The 18,345-nt window shown below is 47.4% G+C and overlaps 1 protein-coding gene across 1 annotated transcript in view; it reads right to left on the bottom strand.

Annotated features, from left to right (window-relative positions):
- The window catches only part of LOC311226707 (glucosidase 2 subunit beta-like), a gene marked incomplete at its 3' end in the record, with an annotated part of 130,744 nt that overhangs the window by 63,722 nt on the left and 48,677 nt on the right, over positions 1-18,345 (bottom strand). Inside the window, exons 3-4 of the mRNA XM_084312119.1 lie at positions 11,227-11,322; positions 4,936-4,993 (exon numbers count right to left, since the gene is read on the bottom strand). Coding sequence (XP_084168245.1) covers positions 4,936-4,993; positions 11,227-11,322 — 154 coding nt within the window. The remainder of the gene's footprint in view (positions 1-4,935; positions 4,994-11,226; positions 11,323-18,345) is intronic.

Here is an 18,345-nt window from a genome sequence, read left to right as displayed (position 1 = left end):
TCATTGTGGGAAGTGTTCATCATATTTATATATCATGTACTGTATGGCCAGTAATTAAAGTACATAAGACGGTAGTGGTTTAATGATACCATACTTATCAATACAGTCAGGGAATTGTACCCCTCAGTTACAATGATGATGATGATGATGATGATGATGATGATGATGATGATGATGATGATGATGATGATGATGATGATGATGATGATGATGGTGATGATGATGATGATGATGATGATGATGATGATGATGATGATGATGATGAAGACAAACTCCTGTGTCTTTCCTCTTCTGAACCACTGGAGTGTAAAGTTTCATACGCTGGGAAACTTACCGACTAGATTACTCCCTGGATCAGCTTTCTGAACCGCAGCAATGGCCTGTGGAGATCCTGAGGACATCAGGACCAGGTCTCGACCCCAGGAACAAAGGAACCATCAGATGGCGTGGGAAGAGAGCTGGGATCCGTAACAGACTGAGAACCAGACGACACCGAACGCCACTACCCAGTATATTGCTAGCCAATGTACAATCGATTGACAATAAACTAGACGACATCCGAGCAAGGATTAAATTCCAGAGAGACGTTAGAGATTGTAATGTTCTCTGCTTCATTGAAACGTGGCTGTCGCCAGAAATCCCAGACCACGCCATCCAACCGGCCGATCACTTCTTCATTCACCGCAAGGATAGAACAGCTGAATCCGGCAAACAGCGCGGAGGTGGTATCGCCTTCATGGTGAACAACAATTGGAGCGATCCAGCCAACGTGAAGGAATTATCGAACCACTGCTGCCCCAACCTGGAATATATAACCATCAAGTGTCGACCTTTCTTCCTTCCGAGGGAGTTAACGGCGATCATCCTTGTCGGAGTGTATATTCCACCGCAAGCCAGCGATAGTGCCGCGTTCTCCAGGCTTCAAGACGAAGTAAACAAACTCCAAGCAGCGAACGTTAACGCCGCCATTGTAGTAGTGGGTGATTTCAATAGCGCCAATCTGAGAAAGGTTTTGCCTGACTTCTATCAGCATGTGACTTGTAACACCAGAGGCGGTAACATTTTAGACCACTGTTACACGCAATTCAAGGGTGGATACAAGGCTCATTCTGCTAGTGGCTTTGGGAAGTCTGATCATGCGGCCATCTTTCTTTCTCCAAAGTACAAACAAAAAATCAAGAGCACACCTGTAGTCTCGCGAGAGGTGCAGAAATGGGATGTGACGTCAGAGGAGACGCTCCAAGCTGCGCTTGAGTGCACAGACTGGGGTGTGTTCCGCGACACAGATAACATTAATGTCTACACGGAGACAGTGCTGGACTTTGTTCGTACTTTGGTGGAAGAAACAATCCCCACTACCACAATTAAGGTTTACCCAAATCAAAAACCCTGGGTAGACAAATCCGTCCGTGAAGCTCTGAAAGCGCGCACCAAAGCATACAACGACGGCCTGGTGGCAGGCAACATGAATGACCACAAGGTGGCGCGATACAACGTAAGGAGGACAGTAATAGAGGCAAAACGGCGCTACAGGGATAAAATTGAACTCCAGTTTGAACAGGCCGACTCCAGAGCTATGTGGCAGGGGCTCAAAACGATGACAGACTGCAAAGGCACCTCCCTCAAACTGAACAGTGACATCTCCTTAGCAAATGACCTCAATACCTTCTATGCGAGGTTTGATGCTGGTAATAACAACACCAGCCCACAAGCCACGGCAATGGGGGGGGGGGGGGGGGGGGGTCTGCTGCTGATGGAGACTCAGTGTTCAGGGTAACAGAGCATGAGGTGAGGCGGACCTTTAAAAAAGTGAATATCAGGAAGGCAGCAGGACCGGACGGCATCCCCGGCCGCGTCCTAAAAGTCTGTGCCGACCAACTGGCCCCGGTATTCACTGACATATTTAACCTGTCCTTAGAACAGGCTGTCATCCCCACCTGCCTGAAGAAGTCCACTATTATCCCTGTACCCAAGAAATCCAAGCCTGCTTGCCTCAACGACTACCGCCCTGTAGCTCTCACCTCCATAGCCATGAAGTGCTTTGAGAAGCTAGTAAAGGGCTACATCTGCTCCTCCCTCCCCATCAACATGGACCCCCTGCAATTTGCATACCGCCCCAACAGGTCCACGGAGGACGCCATAGCCCATGTGCTGCACACAGCAGCATCACACCTGGACAAGAGGAAGGGGAACTATGTGAGAATGCTATTCATCGACTACAGCTCTGCATTCAATACCATAGTCCCCTCCAAACTCATAGCCAAGCTCAGGGACCTGGGCTTGAACTATGACCTCTGCCAGTGGGTCTTGGACTTCCTGACGGGCAGACCCCAGGTGGTGAGAGCAGGCAACTGCACCTCCTCATCCATCACCCTCAACATAGGGGCCCCCCAGGGCTGTGTTCTGAGTCCCCTCCTCTACTCCCTGTACACACACGACTGTGTGGCTCAGCGGAGTAGCAACACAATCATCAAATTCGCTGACGACACAGTGGTGGTGGGCCTGATCTCTGCAAACGACGAGAGGGCCTACCTGGATGAGGTCAAGGTCCTGGCGGGATGGTGCCAGGAAAACAGCCTCTCCCTGAACGTCAGCAAAACAAAGGAGATGATTGTGGACTTCAGGAGGTCGGGGGTCAAGGACTACAGCCCCCTCAGCATCGACGGGGCACCGGTTGAGAGAGTGAACAGCTTTAAGTACCTCGGAGCCTACATATCCGAGGACTTGACATGGACCACACACATTGACAGTGTTGTGAAGAAGGCACGACAACGCCTCTACTTCCTCAGGCGCCTAAGGAAGTTCCAAGTCAGTCAGAAGATCCTTAAGAACTTCTACTCATGTACAATAGAGAGCATCCTGACTGGCAACATCACCTCCTGGTTTGGGAATAGCACTGCACAAGACCAAAGCAGACTACAAAGAGTGACGCGTTCAGCTGAACGCACAATTGGAGGGGGGCTCCCCACCCTCCAGAACATTTACAACAAGCGGTGCAGGGGCAAGGCTAAGAGAATCATTAAGGACTCCAGTCACCTGAACAACTGCCTCTTTGAACTGCTGCGGTCAGGCAAGCGATACCGGAGTCTCAAGGCGAGCACAGAAAGACTCAGAAGAAGCTTCTATCCCCAGGCCATCAGGCTGCTCAACGAACAATGAACACTACACAACAACCATCAAACGCACATAGCACACACATCCACACGCACACACTCACTTTAAACAAACACACTGTAGCACCCACTCCCCACACTTTATAGCACACACTCACTTTAAACAAACACACTGTAGCACCCACTCCCCACACTTTATATTTATTGATAAAGGATTGCACTACAACTCGTACACCTTACTGTAAATTGTACCTAAATTGTACCTCATCCCATTTCTGCTTTGCACTATATAGTATTGTATATTAGTACACTGCATAGTATTGTATATTATATGGTAACTCAGTTACGTCTATTCTGCATCGAACATTGTACATATGTCTATACTGAACACTGTGACCTCATTTTCTACTTCTAATTTACATGCTATACTATGTTATTTGATACTTATCTTGTCTAGCACAGTCTCTGGAGCGTAACAGTAAGAAGCATTTTGTATAAAAGTATTCTGTACTTCTGTATGACAACTATTAAAGAAACTTGAAACTTGGTTTGATTCCTCTGGGGCTTTGTTGAACTGTATGTCACCCAGGCCTAACAAAAATAATGGTTGGTTTCCGATTGCCGACCGACCCTGCCGATTTAGGTGCGACCCAATATATTTGATGAGTTTAAAAAAATATATATATATATAAAAAAAAAATTAAAAAATTAAGAATAAAGTTTCATAGAAATCTTAGTCAAACATTTAGTATTATGGATATTAAACATACTGGCAGAGTACATGCATCCATGTTGTTGTGAACATTTTAATTAAATAAAGAAATTCCCTATCCATAGTCGCCGTGGGAAAGAATAAAATAAAAAAATAAAATAAAATAAATTCCCTACCTACCCATGGCCAAACTGACAACCAACAGGAAACCAACAATATTTTTTATTATGCCCCAGTAAACATGTCCTGGTATCCTGTTCGCGTCTATGCTTTTACCAACGCGTTCCTGTTTCCGGGTTCTTGTTTTGCGCTCTGATTGGCCAGGTCATGTGACATGTGCGCCAATTGTGGGACGGCAAGTTCTGCGCCTATTTCCGGGTCGAACAGCCTGCAAACTACCTAACGCCTAGTTAAGTTTCTACACTGGTTAAGCTTAGGCGACTCTTTCGAAGTTGGTTAAGGTTAGAGTTTGGAATCAGGGCAGGCGTTCTATCGCCATGCTCTAAGACAAACTCTAACCTTAACCAACTTCGAAAGAGCGCCTAAGCTTAACCAGTGTAGAAACTTGCGGTCCCACGATTGGGCGTACATGTCACATGACCTGGCCAATCAGAGACGCGGAAACACGAACGCGTTGGTAAAAGCAATCAGGCATCCTGTTCCCACTTTATCCAATCAGGAGAGAGAAGATATTTGTACTTATTTCAAGAAATCTTGCCAAGACAGATTTGCTTACTGTACTAGCAGATTATTGTACCCGTTTAAAAACTAGTTTTTTTTTTTATTTCTTATTTTTGTGTAGAGTTCTCTCTTCTGATTGGATCAAATGTAATCCCTGTTTACTGCAGAGTGGAAGGACTGGGAGACCCATGTTACTGACCAAGCACTCTGTGATGGCTGTCAGGATGTAGAGCTATTCACCACTTACTTTAACAAATAAATACCACTTACAGTACAAAAATTAAATAAAACCAAGGCACACGATTTGTATTCCTTTTTTTATTTATTCTCAGCTCTCCTACAGTCTCGGAGAAGTCGCCAGGCCTCCGGATCTAATGGCGGAAGGTCTGGGGGTACGAGATTAATCAAAATACAATGAAGTGAACTGACCTGCAGGAGTTCTGGCAGCGTGTGTGACTGTTGTACTCGTCAGAGGCGTCACAGCAATCTGAGGAGGCACAAGACAAACAAACAAACACACAGAGTTGTCAAAGCAGTGTTCTTATCTTGGACTATGGTGATGTAATGTATAGGCATGTTGCGGCCTCAGCCCTTAAATCCCTGGACTCTGTATATCACTCTGCCCTCAAGATTCATCACTAACGATAGCTAAGGACACTCATCACGGTGTCCTTTATGAGAAGGTTGGTTGGTTCTCGCTTATGGAGAGGCGCAACACACACTGGCATTTGTTAATTTTTAAAGGACCTTACTGGTAAGCTACCTCCTTATACATCATTATTGGAATGGAATGTTGGAACCTATGAAACCTGTTATAGTCCATTCTGGTCCTTAAAGGGGACATGCATTGCTATTCCTAGCACTATTTAGGCAACTTTACACAATTCCTGTGAGTCTATTGAACACATCTGTAAGCTTTTATTCCAAAAAAATGCATTGTTTTATATTTCTAATCAAGTACTCAAAAGCCACATTTTTGGATTTCAGGCTGTGTTGGCCTGGCTCCGCCCATAAGCACTATGTAAATGAGCATGTGCTACTGCTGCTTCCCCGCGAGGTCCAGGTTGTGTGTAAATGAGTATGTGCTACTGCTGCTTCCTCGCGCGCAGTTTGTTTCCCCGACAGAAGCCCCTCCCTCTCTCTCTCTCTCTCTCCCTCTCTCTCTCTCTCTCTCTCTCTCTCTCTCTCTCTCTCTCTCTCTCACTCGCTCGTTGTCTGCCTCGCTCTGTTTGAGGAAGTGTCGGGTTACACTATTTGCCTCGCTGTGCTGTCGCTCTCAACCATAGAGGGGGCGTTAGTTATGCAAATCAGTGCTATATTAACATCAGCAACGTCAAATCAGAACAGCTTAGTTGAGTGAGGGAGGATCTCGTGAACTCGAGACTAGACTGATGAGTCAATATGGTAATTAGAGACACAGACCCCATTGATACTAACCCGTATTACTATAAAGCCATGCTAAACACAGAAAAAAGCCATTTATAATGCATGTCCCCTTTAAGGTCCCCAGAGTTTGCTCTTAACACTTTGCCGCCCAACCACGAGTTAACTCGGGTTTCGGTGCCATGCGTTGAGGACCAGAGCCACGAGTTAACTCGTGGCAAGGTGTTATTGTTTTATTCCATATTAATAAACGGATCAAGATCCCCCATCGACTCTGCAGATTTACCGGCCTCTTTGAAATCGGCGACATGCAATACCGGCCAGATCCTCTTAGGGGCGCCATCGCTCCACTGCAGTATCATTGTGGGCGAGTGGATATATATATATTTTTTTTTTACAGTCTATGGGCGTTTCATTTTAGCCTGATCCCAATCGAACATCCTGCACCGTTGATCACGGTTCGAAGTGCAGATTTCAGTCTGGAATAATGGGATTTATGATCAGCCAATGGACACATCGATCTACCAGATGCCAATGAATAATGTGGAAATGCTGCGGGCGATCACATGGGCTGACGGTAGGACCCTCTTCACCCAAATTACAGCCGGATCAGACATTGTTGTAAAACGCAAGCAATCGATTAGTGAATGTGGCTACTTGCACGGACACACTATTGCTAATCAATAATACTAATCGACGTCCCCCGCCGCCCCCATTTCATCTATAGATGCTCTGTAATAGTCCGGATGATAAGCCGTTTGTTTTATTTCATTCGAATATATACAACAGAAATGCCGTTCGATATAACGTGAGTAGCCTTTAGCCTCATATCTAGCTTCCCAGAAAATATTTGAGACGAAAAGTGCGATAAACCTTATATTCGCGACGCTATAAAATGACAACCAACCGATGGATTTTTTTTCTTTAAGCCATTATGAAGGCACGGTTTATGCACTCAAGTGACAATGAGAATGGACAGATAGCAATACTATAAAGTATAGATATATCGGTTTGTTTACAAAGCGTTGTCCTCCAGCCACATATTAGACGGCGACGGCCGGCCCTCAATGTGTTAACAGGGTAGATCTGCATTTTGCTATGATGCCCCTCTAGCTCATGGAATGAACTCCAACAGTCCTTAAAGCTTGAGATTATCCCCTCTGTTGCAGTTTAAAGCCTTGATCTCCAACCTTTGTCAATCAAGTTGTACGTGTTTTTATTGATTTGTTATCCTTAATCTTTCTTTACCTCCTCTTGTTGTCTTATTGTTATGATTTGATATGCTTTTATGCTTATTTGTGACTGTAAATGAGGGAAACCTCAGTTGCCTTCCAATGAAATGAAACAGACAGAAACAGATGCTCCAAGAAACACAGCGGGCCTACTGAGAAAAGAAAAGCAGCCTCTTTGTCACTTTATTGTCACCAGGGCCTGACTGATACTCATACTCCGACTCTCGTGTGAACAGCAAGTGTCTGACGGCAGAATATCTACCAGGAAAAGTACGGAGGAAGGCTTTCCACCACCAGACATGTGAAAACACTTGAGACTCGAAGCAGGGCGTCTGTTGGGCATGTGTCCGTGTGGAGCCGCAGCGCGTGCTCGAGAAACACAGCAAGCCGTGTGTGATCTCTCCAAAGACGGTGTGACTCATCCCAGAGAGCCAGAGACTCTGGACGTCTTTGATTAAATTATCTGTATCTAATCGAATAAATAGTTCCATCAAATACGAACGGTACAAACTCTGTCCCAAATGACCTGCATGCTTTGTTGCGACGGCATCAGCTGGTTGAGCGGTGGTTGTTTGAAGCTGGACGCACAATTGGAGGTGGGCTTCCCACTCTCCAGGACATTTACACCAGGCGTTGCAGGGCCAAGGCTAAGAGAATAGTCAAAGACTTGTATAAATATAACTCAAAACCCATTTAATAAACCAAAAAGCACAAAGAGTTTACATTTCAGACGAAGATGACAATCCGTTCTGCGTATTCCATTTCTGTCTGGAATGATGATAATAAAGTACATTCCTCTTCTTTCTCGACAGGCTTCGGCGTTCTTCCTGAAATGCTGCGGTGGTGGAGGACGACAGGAGGAACGTTTGCGTGAGCAGGTTTTGTCATCGTCTCTCCTTGAAGAATAATGATATCCGGTCTGAACACACTTGTCCTCCCGTCATGTCTGACGGTGCGGCTCATCATCAGAGAGGATCCTAAAACACCTACCTGGGCTGGATAATTAGACAGCTTTTCCCCCGCAAATTGAAAGCCAGACAGCCAGACGAGTGGCTCGGCTCACTAACCACGGGCTGTCGGGGTAAGAATAGATCTCACAGTGTGTGATGAGAGTAGAGGGCCTCTTTAGATCAATCACCTGCAGGCTCGGCCGGTTACGGTAGTTAGTGTTTAGATCTGCCCCCCCCTCTCAGGTGTGTTTCCGGAGGAGAGGAGAGAGGGGGAAAGAGAGAAAGAGAGAAGAGAAAGAGAGAAGAGAGAGAGAGAGAGAGAGAGAGAGAGAGAGAGAGAGAGAGAGAGAGAGAGAGAGAGAGAGAGAGAGAGAGAGAGAGAGAGAGAGAGAGAGAGAGAGAGATTTGTGTTTTGATAATGGGTTCTCTGAGAACGGGACAGGAGGTGGTGGTGCTCCGCAAAACAATCTAATTAAAGAGGATGGAGTGTGACAAGAAGAGAGCCTGGAGAGAGAGAGAGCCTGGAGAGAGAGAGAGAGAGAGAGAGAGAGAGAGAGAGAGAGAGAGAGAGAGAGAGAGAGAGAGAGAGAGAGAGACTTGTTTGCCTTCTCTACCTCTTCATCGCACTTGTTTCAGCTACAAACAGAAGTGAGTGGATATAACCACTTCATCCATCCTGTCAATCTTTTTTTTTTAACAAATGTTTTTTATTTTCAATCTTCTGACAGCATGGCCAATACACAGTGTGTGTGTGTGTGAGTGTGTGAGTGTATGCGTGTATGCGTGTGTACAGTACGCACACACACACACACTCACAAACATACAAAGTACAATAGGCAGACGAGCGGTAGGTACTAGGCATGACTTGAGAAGGAGCATACAGAGTCTCGCCTGCTGTTTCAGAAGTGTTGATAGAATATAATCCTTATCCTCGTCTCTTACAGTATCTTCATGTGGGGAGGGGGGGTGGTCGAGGCGATTTCATTTCACGCAGTGCCTGAGTGAGACAGTGCTTCGTTGAGACTAGGGATGGGCGTGAGTAATAATCGATTACTCGTAGCTATGAGGAAAAATCGATCTTAAAATTATTAATAATTTTTATGAATTATAAAAAAATATATATATATATTTATTTTTTTACATATTTGTTTCACATGTATGTGTAAGATTATAACTGTTTGTTGGTTTCCTTAATTAAATATACAAGTAAATTAAGTAAAAAAAAAAATCCCTGTTCGAGTAATACACGATCACTCGAGTATAGCATGCGATCAATCGATGTGGATTCTTCTTAAAAAATGCCCATCCCTCGTTGAGACGGTGCTCGTTGAGACGGTGCCTCGTGGAGCTCCTCACAGATACGTCTCTCCTTTGTGATACGGAGCAACACCTGAACTACATGTAGGGCCGGGGCGATATGGCCTAAAAATCAAAAATCTACGATTTTGGATGCTCTCAATCGTACAGCGATAAAAGTTCACTAGCACGGGAGGGGGTCGGTGGAGTTTGCCCAACTTCCTCAGGAAAAAGAGGCGCTTGTGGGCCTTCTTGACCAGGGTCGAGGCGTTGGTGGTCCAGGACAGGTCCTCAGAGATGTGGACTCCCAGGAATTTTAAACTACAGACATGCTCAACCCCCTCTCCATTGGAAGTGGATGGGGCTGTGCGTGCCTGTTTTATTTCTCCTGAAGTCCACCACTATCTCCTTAATTTGTTTTGGTGTCGAGGGCCAGGTTGTTATTAGCACACCACTGAGCTAGGTACTGGACCTCCTCCCTGATAATTAGATAATGAAATGTAATGTCATGTAATAATGGAACACTGCTACAGTATTTTTGGTGTCTTATAAACGGCCATGAGGGGTTGGGCACTTTGTGTACATGACACGAAAATAAAAGAATCAAATCAAATCAAATGTTCTGTAAACAGGGGGGTCATAGGTCGTATCTTTCATACATTTATTGTCAAATGAACTGTTTCATGCTAAGAATAAAGTGATTTTTGTGTTTTTTTCTAAAAGAAATATTAGTTAATGACATATTTAATGGTTTAACATTGCTGACTCTCTAATAAACGACACACCCGCCACAACACTGCGATCATCAGATGCAGGTCTATTAGAGGTCACAAGAAAGAGTCATAAGAAGATCGGTGATGCAGCCTTTGTAAACTACGCCCCAAAACTGTGGAACACGTTACCCAACAATATAGGGAAGCCAATACATTAGAAATGTTTTAAAGGCAGCTTAAAACCTATCTCTTTACCAAAGCATTTGACTGACTTTACACTATTATACTGTACAATGTCTCTGTGATTGACATTGCACTATTTATGTTTTATTCCCCATGTTTTTATTCTCTTTTATTTTATATATCCGAGGATTTTATAGTATGTCTGCACTTTATGTGCTTATTTTATCATTCATGTATTTTACATTATACTAAAACTGAATCAAACCATAAACAAGGTGGCCTGTTGGGATGTTAGATCCTATTTATATGTCTACTCATTTTACCCTTGCTATTATTTTACTTATTTTTATATTTACGCCCCACAATCCGCTGGGTGCATACTATAACCTTCATCATGTTTTGTAACAGATTACAGAAGCCTATTGGAACGTGAGGTTCTGATATGATTTGATTAATATATCTGCATTATTTTATCCCACTTTATGCTTTGCTCTTGCTGCTTGTTTTACACAGATTTTATGTTTTATTTCTTACTGATGTAAAGCACTTTGAACTGCAATCCCCTGTATGAAAGGTGCTATACAAATAAAGTTATTATTATTATTATTATATAATCCTCAGGAACCCAGTCTAATAAAGACAATAGAACTCTCTGGAACCCGGTCTAATAAAGACAATAGAATCCTCTAGAACCCAGTGTAATAAAGACAATAGAATCCTCTAGAACCCAGTGTAATAAAGACAATAGAACCCTCTAGAACCCAGTGTAATAAAGACAATAGAACCCTCAGGAACCCAGTCTAATAAAGACAATAGAACCATCTAGAACCCGGTCTAATAAAGACAATATAACCCTCTAGAACCCAGTCTAATAAAGACAATAGAACCCTCTAGAACCCGGTCTAATAAAGACAATAGAATCCTCAGAGGTCACGTGGATCAGTCAGGAAGCTGAGATCTTACCACAGATGCCGTCGTTGATGCGTGAAGACTGGATGTAATGTGGACGGAACCCCAGGTTGGTGCAGTAGAAGCGGCCAGTAGGACAGGCTGCAGTACCTTCAGAGGACAGAGGACAGAGACAGAGGACAGAGACAGAGGACAGTCAGAGGACAGAGACAGAGGACAGTCAGAGGACAGAGGACAGAGACAGAGGACAGAGACAGAGGACAGAGACAGAGGACAGAGACAGAGGACAGAGACAGAGGACAGTCAGAGGACAGAGACAGAGGACAGAGACAGAGGACAGAGGACAGAGACAAAGGACAGAGACAGAGGACAGAGGACAGAGACAGAGGACAGAGGTCAGCGTCAGAGGACAGAGACAAAGGACAGAGACAGAGGACAGAGACAGAGGACAGAGGTCAGCGTCAGAGGACAGAGACAGAGGACAGAGAACAGATTCAGAGACAGAGGACAGAGGACAGAGACAGAGGGCAGAGACAGAGGACAGAGGACAGAGACAGAGGACAGAGACAGAGGACAGATACAGAAGACAGAGACAGAGGACAGAGGACAGAGACAGAGGACAGAGGACAGAGACAGAGGACAAAGACAGAGGACAGACAGAGGACAGAGAACAGTCAGAGGACAGAGGACAGAGACAGAGGACAGAGACAGAGGACAGAGACAAAGGACAGAGACAGAGGACAGAGGACAGAGACAGAGGACAGAGGTCAGCGTCAGAGGACAGAGACAAAGGACAGAGACAGAGGACAGAGACAGAGGACAGAGGTCAGCGTCAGAGGACAGAGACAGATGACAAAGACAGAGGACAGAGACAGAGGACAGAGACAGAGGACAGATACAGAGGACAGAGGACAGAGTCAGAGGACAGAGTCAGAGGACAGAGACAGAGGACAGATACAAAAGACAGAGACAGAGGACAGAGACAGAGGAGAGAGACAGAGGACAGAGACAGAGGACAGAGACAGAGGACAGAGCACATAGACAGAGGAGAGAGGACAGAAACAGAGGACAGAGACAGAGGACAGAGACAGAGGACAGAGACAGAGGACAGAGACAGAGGACAAAGACAGAGGACATACAGAGGACAGAGACAGAGGACAGTCAGAGGACAGAGACAGAGACAGAGGACAGAGACAGAGGACAGAGACAAAGGACAGAGACAGAGGACAGAGACAGAGGACAGAGGTCAGCGTCAGAGGACAGAGACAAAGGACAGAGACAGAGGACAGAGGACAGAGGACAGAGACAGAGGACAGATTCAGAGACAGAGGACAGAGACAGAGGACAGAGGGCAGAGACAGAGGACAGAGACAGAGGACAGAGACAGAGGACAGATACAGAAGACAGAGACAGAGGACAGAGGACAGAGACAGAGGACAGAGACAGAGGACAGAGACAGAGGGCAGAGACAGAGGACAGAGGACAGAGACAGAGGACAGAGGTCAGCGTCAGAGGACAGAGACAAAGGACAGAGACAGAGGACAGAGGTCAGCGTCAGAGGACAGAGACAGATGACAAAGACAGAGGACAGAGACAGAGGACAGAGACAGAGGACAGATACAGAGGACAGAGGACAGAGTCAGAGGACAGAGTCAGAGGACAGAGACAGAGGACAGATACAAAAGACAGACAGAGGACAGAGACAGAGGAGAGAGACAGAGGACAGAGACAGAGGACAGAGACAGAGGACAGAGCACATAGACAGAGGAGAGAGGACAGAAACAGAGGACAGAGACAGAGGACAGAGACAGAGGACAGAGACAGAGGACAGAGACAGAGGACAAAGACAGAGGACATACAGAGGACAGAGACAGAGGACAGTCAGAGGACAGAGACAGAGGACAGAGACAGAGGACAGAGGACAGAGACAAAGGACAGAGACAGAGGACAGAGACAGAGGACAGAGGTCAGCGTCAGAGGACAGAGACAAAGGACAGAGACAGAGGACAGAGACAGAGGACAGAGGTCAGAGGACAGAGACAGAGGACAGAGACAGAGGACAGATTCAGAGACAGAGGACAGAGACAGAGGACAGAGGGCAGAGACAGAGGACAGAGGACAGAGGACAGAGACAGAGGACAGATACAGAAGACAGAGACAGAGGACAGAGACAGAGGACAGAGACAGAGGACAGAGACAGAGGGCAGAGACAGAGGACAAAGACAGAGGACAGACAGAGGACAGAGAACAGTCAGAGGACAGAGGACAGAGACAGAGGACAGAGACAGAGGACAGAGGACAGAGACAGAGGACAGAGGGCAGAGACAGAGGACAGAGGACAGAGACAGAGGACAGAGACAGAGGACAGATACAGAAGACAGAGACAGAGGACAGAGGACAGAGACAGAGACAGAGGACAGAGACAGAGGGCAGAGACAGAGGACAGTCAGAGGACAGATACAGAGGACAGAGACAGAGGACAGTCAGAGGACAGAGACAGAGGACAGAGAACAGAGGACAGATGACAAAGACAGAGGACAGAGACAGAGACAGAGGACAGAGACAGAGGACAGAGGACAGAGGACAGAGACAGAGGACAGAGGGCAGAGACAGAGGACAGAGGACAGAGGACAGAGACAGAAGACAGAGGACAGATACAGAAGACAGAGGACAGATACAGAAGACAGAGGACAGTCAGAGGACAGAGACAGAGGACAGAGACAGAGGACAGAGAACAGATGACAAAGACAGAGGACAGAGACAGAGGACAGAGACAGAGGACAGAGGACAGAGTCAGAGGACAGAGTCAGAGGACAGAGACAGAGGACAGATACAGAAGACAGAGACAGAGGACAGAGACAGAGGACAGAGACAGAGGACAGAGACAGAGGACATAGACAGAGGAGAGAGGACAGAAACAGAGGAGAGAGACAGAGGACAGAGACAGAGGACAGATACAGAGGACAGAGACAGAGGACAGAGGCAGAGGAGAGAGGACAGAAACAGAGGAGAGAGGAAAGAGGACAGAGGACATAGGCAGAGGAGAGAGGACAGAAACAGAGGAGAGAGACAGAGGACAGAGACAGAGGACAGATACAGAGGACAGAGACAGAGGACAGAGGCAGAGGAGAGAGGACAGAAACAGAGGAGAGAGGAAAGAGGACAGAGGACATAGACAGAGGAGAGAGGACAGAAACAGAGAAGAGAGGACAGAGGACAGAGACAGAGGCAAGAGGACAGAAACAGAGGAGAGAGGAAAGAGGACAGAGGACATATACAGAGGAGAGAGGACAGAAACAGAGGAGAGAGGACAGAGGACAGAGGACAGAGGCAGAGGAGAGAGGACAGAAACAGAGGAGAGAGGAAAGAGGACAGAGGACATAGACAGAGGAGAGAGGACAGAAACAGAGAAGAGAGGACAGAGGACAGAGACAGAGGCAAGAGGACAGAGGACAGAGACAGAGGACAGAGGCAGAGGAGAGAGGACAGAAACAGATGAGAGGAAAGAGGACAGAGGACATAGACAGAGGAGAGAGGACAGAAACAGAGGACAGAGGACAGAGGACAGAGACAGATGACAGAGGACAGAAACAGAGGACAGAGGACAGAGGACAGAGACAGAGGAGAGAGTCAGAGGACAGAGGACAGAGTCAGAGGACAGATACAGAGGACAGATACAGAAGACAGAGACAGAGGACAGAGACAGAGGAGAGAGACAGAGGACAGAGACAGAGGACAGAGACAGAGGACATAGACAGAGGAGAGAGGACAGAAACGGAGGAGAGAGACAGAGGACAGAGACAGAGGACAGATACAGAGGACAGAGACAGAGGACAGAGGCAGAGGAGAGAGGACAGAAACAGAGGAGAGAGGAAAGAGGACAGAGGACATAGGCAGAGGAGAGAGGACAGAAACAGAGGAGAGAGACAGAGGACAGAGACAGAGGACAGATACAGAGGACAGAGACAGAGGACAGAGGCAGAGGAGAGAGGACAGAAACAGAGGAGAGAGGACAGAGGACATAGACAGAGGAGAGAGGACAGAAACAGAGAAGAGAGGACAGAGGACAGAGACAGAGGCAAGAGGACAGAAACAGAGGAGAGAGGAAAGAGGACAGAGGACATATACAGAGGAGAGAGGACAGAAACAGAGGAGAGAGGACAGAGGACAGAGGCAGAGGAGAGAGGACAGAAACAGAGGAGAGGAAAGAGGACAGAGGACATAGACAGAGGAGAGAGGACAGAAACAGAGAAGAGAGGACAGAGGACAGAGACAGAGGCAAGAGGACAGAAACAGAGGAGAGAGGAAAGAGGACAGAGGACATATACAGAGGAGAGAGGACAGAAACAGAGGAGAGAGGACAGAGGACAGAGGCAGAGGAGAGAGGACAGAAACAGAGGAGAGGAAAGAGGACAGAGGACATAGACAGAGGAGAGAGGACAGAAACAGAGAAGAGAGGACAGAGGACAGAGACAGAGGCAAGAGGACAGAAACAGAGGAGAGAGGAAAGAGGACAGAGGACATATACAGAGGAGAGAGGACAGAAACAGAGGAGAGAGGACAGAGGACAGAGGACAGAGGCAGAGGAGAGAGGACAGAAACAGATGAGAGGAAAGAGGACAGAGGACATAGACAGAGGAGAGAGGACAGAAACAGAGGACAGAGGACAGAGACAGATGACAGAGGACAGAAACAGAGGACAGAGGACAGAGGACAGAGACAGAGGAGAGAGTCAGAGGACAGAGGACAGAGGACAGAGGGCAGAGACAGAGGACAGAGACAGAGGGCAGAGACAGAGGACAGAGGACAGTCAGAGGACAGAGACAGAGGGCAGAGACAGAGGACAGAGGACAGTCAGAGGACAGAGACAGAGGACAGAGACAGAGGACAGTCAGAGGACAGAGACAGAGGACAGAGAACAGAGGACAGATGACAAAGACAGAGGACAGAGACAGAGACAGAGGACAGAGACAGAGGACAGAGACAGAGGACAGAGACAGAGGACAGATTCAGAGACAGAGGACAGAGACAGAGGACAGAGGACAGAGACAGAGGACAGAGACAGAAGACAGAGACAGAGGACAGAGACAGAGGACAGAGACAGAGGACAGATACAGAAGACAGAGGACAGAGACAGAGGACAGAGGACAGTCAGAGGACAGAGACAGAGGACAGAGACAGAGGACAGTCAGAGGACAGAGACAGAGGACAGAGAACAGAGGACAGATGACAAAGACAGAGGACAGAGACAGAGGACAGAGACAGAGGACAGAGACAGAGGACAGATACAGAGGACAGAGTCAGAGGACAGAGTCAGAGGACAGAGACAGAGGACAGATACAGAAGACAGAGACAGAGGACAGAGACAGAGGACAGAGACAGAGGACAGAGACAGAGGACATAGACAGAAGAGAGAGGACAGAAACAGAGGAGAGAGACAGAGGACAGAGGACAGAGACATAGGACAGAGACAGAGGACAGAGGCAGAGGAGAGAGGACAGAAACAGAGGAGAGAAACAGAGGAGAGAGACAGAGGACAGAGACAGAGGACAGAGACAGAGGACAGAGGCAGAGGAGAGAGGACAGAAACAGAGGAGAGAGGAAAGAGGACAGAGGACATAGACAGAGGAGAGAGGACAGAAACAGAGGAGAGAGGACAGAGGACAGAGACAGAGGCGAGAGGACAGAAACAGAGGAGAGAGGAAAGAGGACAGAGGGCATATACAGAGGAGAGAGGACAGAAACAGAGGAGAGAGGACAGAGGACAGAGGACAGAGGACAGAGACAGAGGAGAGAGGACAGAAACAGAGGACAGAGGACAGATACAGAGGACGGAAACAGAGGACAGAGGACAGAGACAGAGGCAGAGGAGAGAGGACAGAAACAGAGGAGAGAGGACATAGGACAGAGACAGAGGACAGAGACAGAGGACAGAGACAGAGGACAGAGGCAGAGGAGAGAGGACAGAAACAGATGAGAGGAAAGAGGACAGAGGACATAGACAGAGGAGAGAGGACAGAAACAGAGGACAGAGACAGAGGACAGAGGACAGAAACAGAGGACAGAGGACAGAGACAGAGGAGAGAGTCAGAGGACAGAGGACAGAGACAGAGGGCAGAGACAGAGGACAGAGACAGAGACAGAGGACAGAGACAGAGGGCAGAGACAGAGGACAGAGTCAGAGGACAGAGACAGAGGACAGAGACAGAGGACAGAGTCAGAGGACAGAGACAGAGGACAGAGTCAGAGGGCAGATAAAGAGACAGAGGACAGAGTCAGAGGACAGAGGACAGAGACAGAGGACAGAGACAGAGTACAGAGACAGAGGACAGAGACAGAGGACAGAGACAGAGGGCAGAGACAGAGACAGTGGACAGAGTCAGAGGACAGAGACAGAGGACAGAGACAGAGGACAGAGACAGAGGACATGGACAGAGGGCAGAGACAGAGACAGAGGACAGAGACAGAGGGCAGAGACAGAGACAGAGGACAGAGGAGAGAGACAGAGGACAGAGACAGAGGACAGAGACAGAGGACATAGACAGAGGAGAGAGGACAGAAACAGAGGAGAGAGACAGAGGACAGAGACAGAGGACAGAGACAGAGGACAGAGGCAGAGGAGAGAGGACAGAAACAGAGGAGAGAGACAGAGGAGAGAGACAGAGGACAGAGACAGAGGACAGAGACAGAGGACAGAGACAGAGGACAGAGGCAGAGGAGAGAGGACAGAAACAGAGGAGAGAGGAAAGAGGACAGAGGACATAGACAGAGGAGAGAGGACAGAAACAGAGGAGAGAGGACAGAGGACAGAGGAGAGAGGACAGAAACAGAGGAGAGAGGACAGAGGACATAGACAGAGGAGAGAGGACAGAAACAGAGGAGAGAGGACAGAGGACAGAGACAGAGGAGAGAGGACAGAAACAGAGGAGAGAGGACAGAGGACAGAGGACAGAGGCAGAGGAGAGAGGACAGAAACAGATGAGAGGAAAGAGGACAGAGGACATAGACAGAGGAGAGAGGACAGAAACAGAGGACAGAGGACAGAGGACAGAGACAGATGACAGAGGACAGAAACAGAGGACAGAGGACAGAGACAGAGGAGAGAGTCAGAGGACAGAGGACAGAGGACAGAGGGCAGAGACAGAGGACAGAGACAGAGGGCAGAGACAGAGG

This window comes from Notolepis coatsorum (assembly GCF_963971535.1).
Source record: "Notolepis coatsorum genome assembly, chromosome: 4".
In the NCBI taxonomy this organism is placed as follows: Eukaryota; Metazoa; Chordata; class Actinopteri; order Aulopiformes; family Paralepididae; genus Notolepis; species Notolepis coatsorum.
This window is presented reverse-complemented; position numbering and strand designations above follow the sequence as displayed.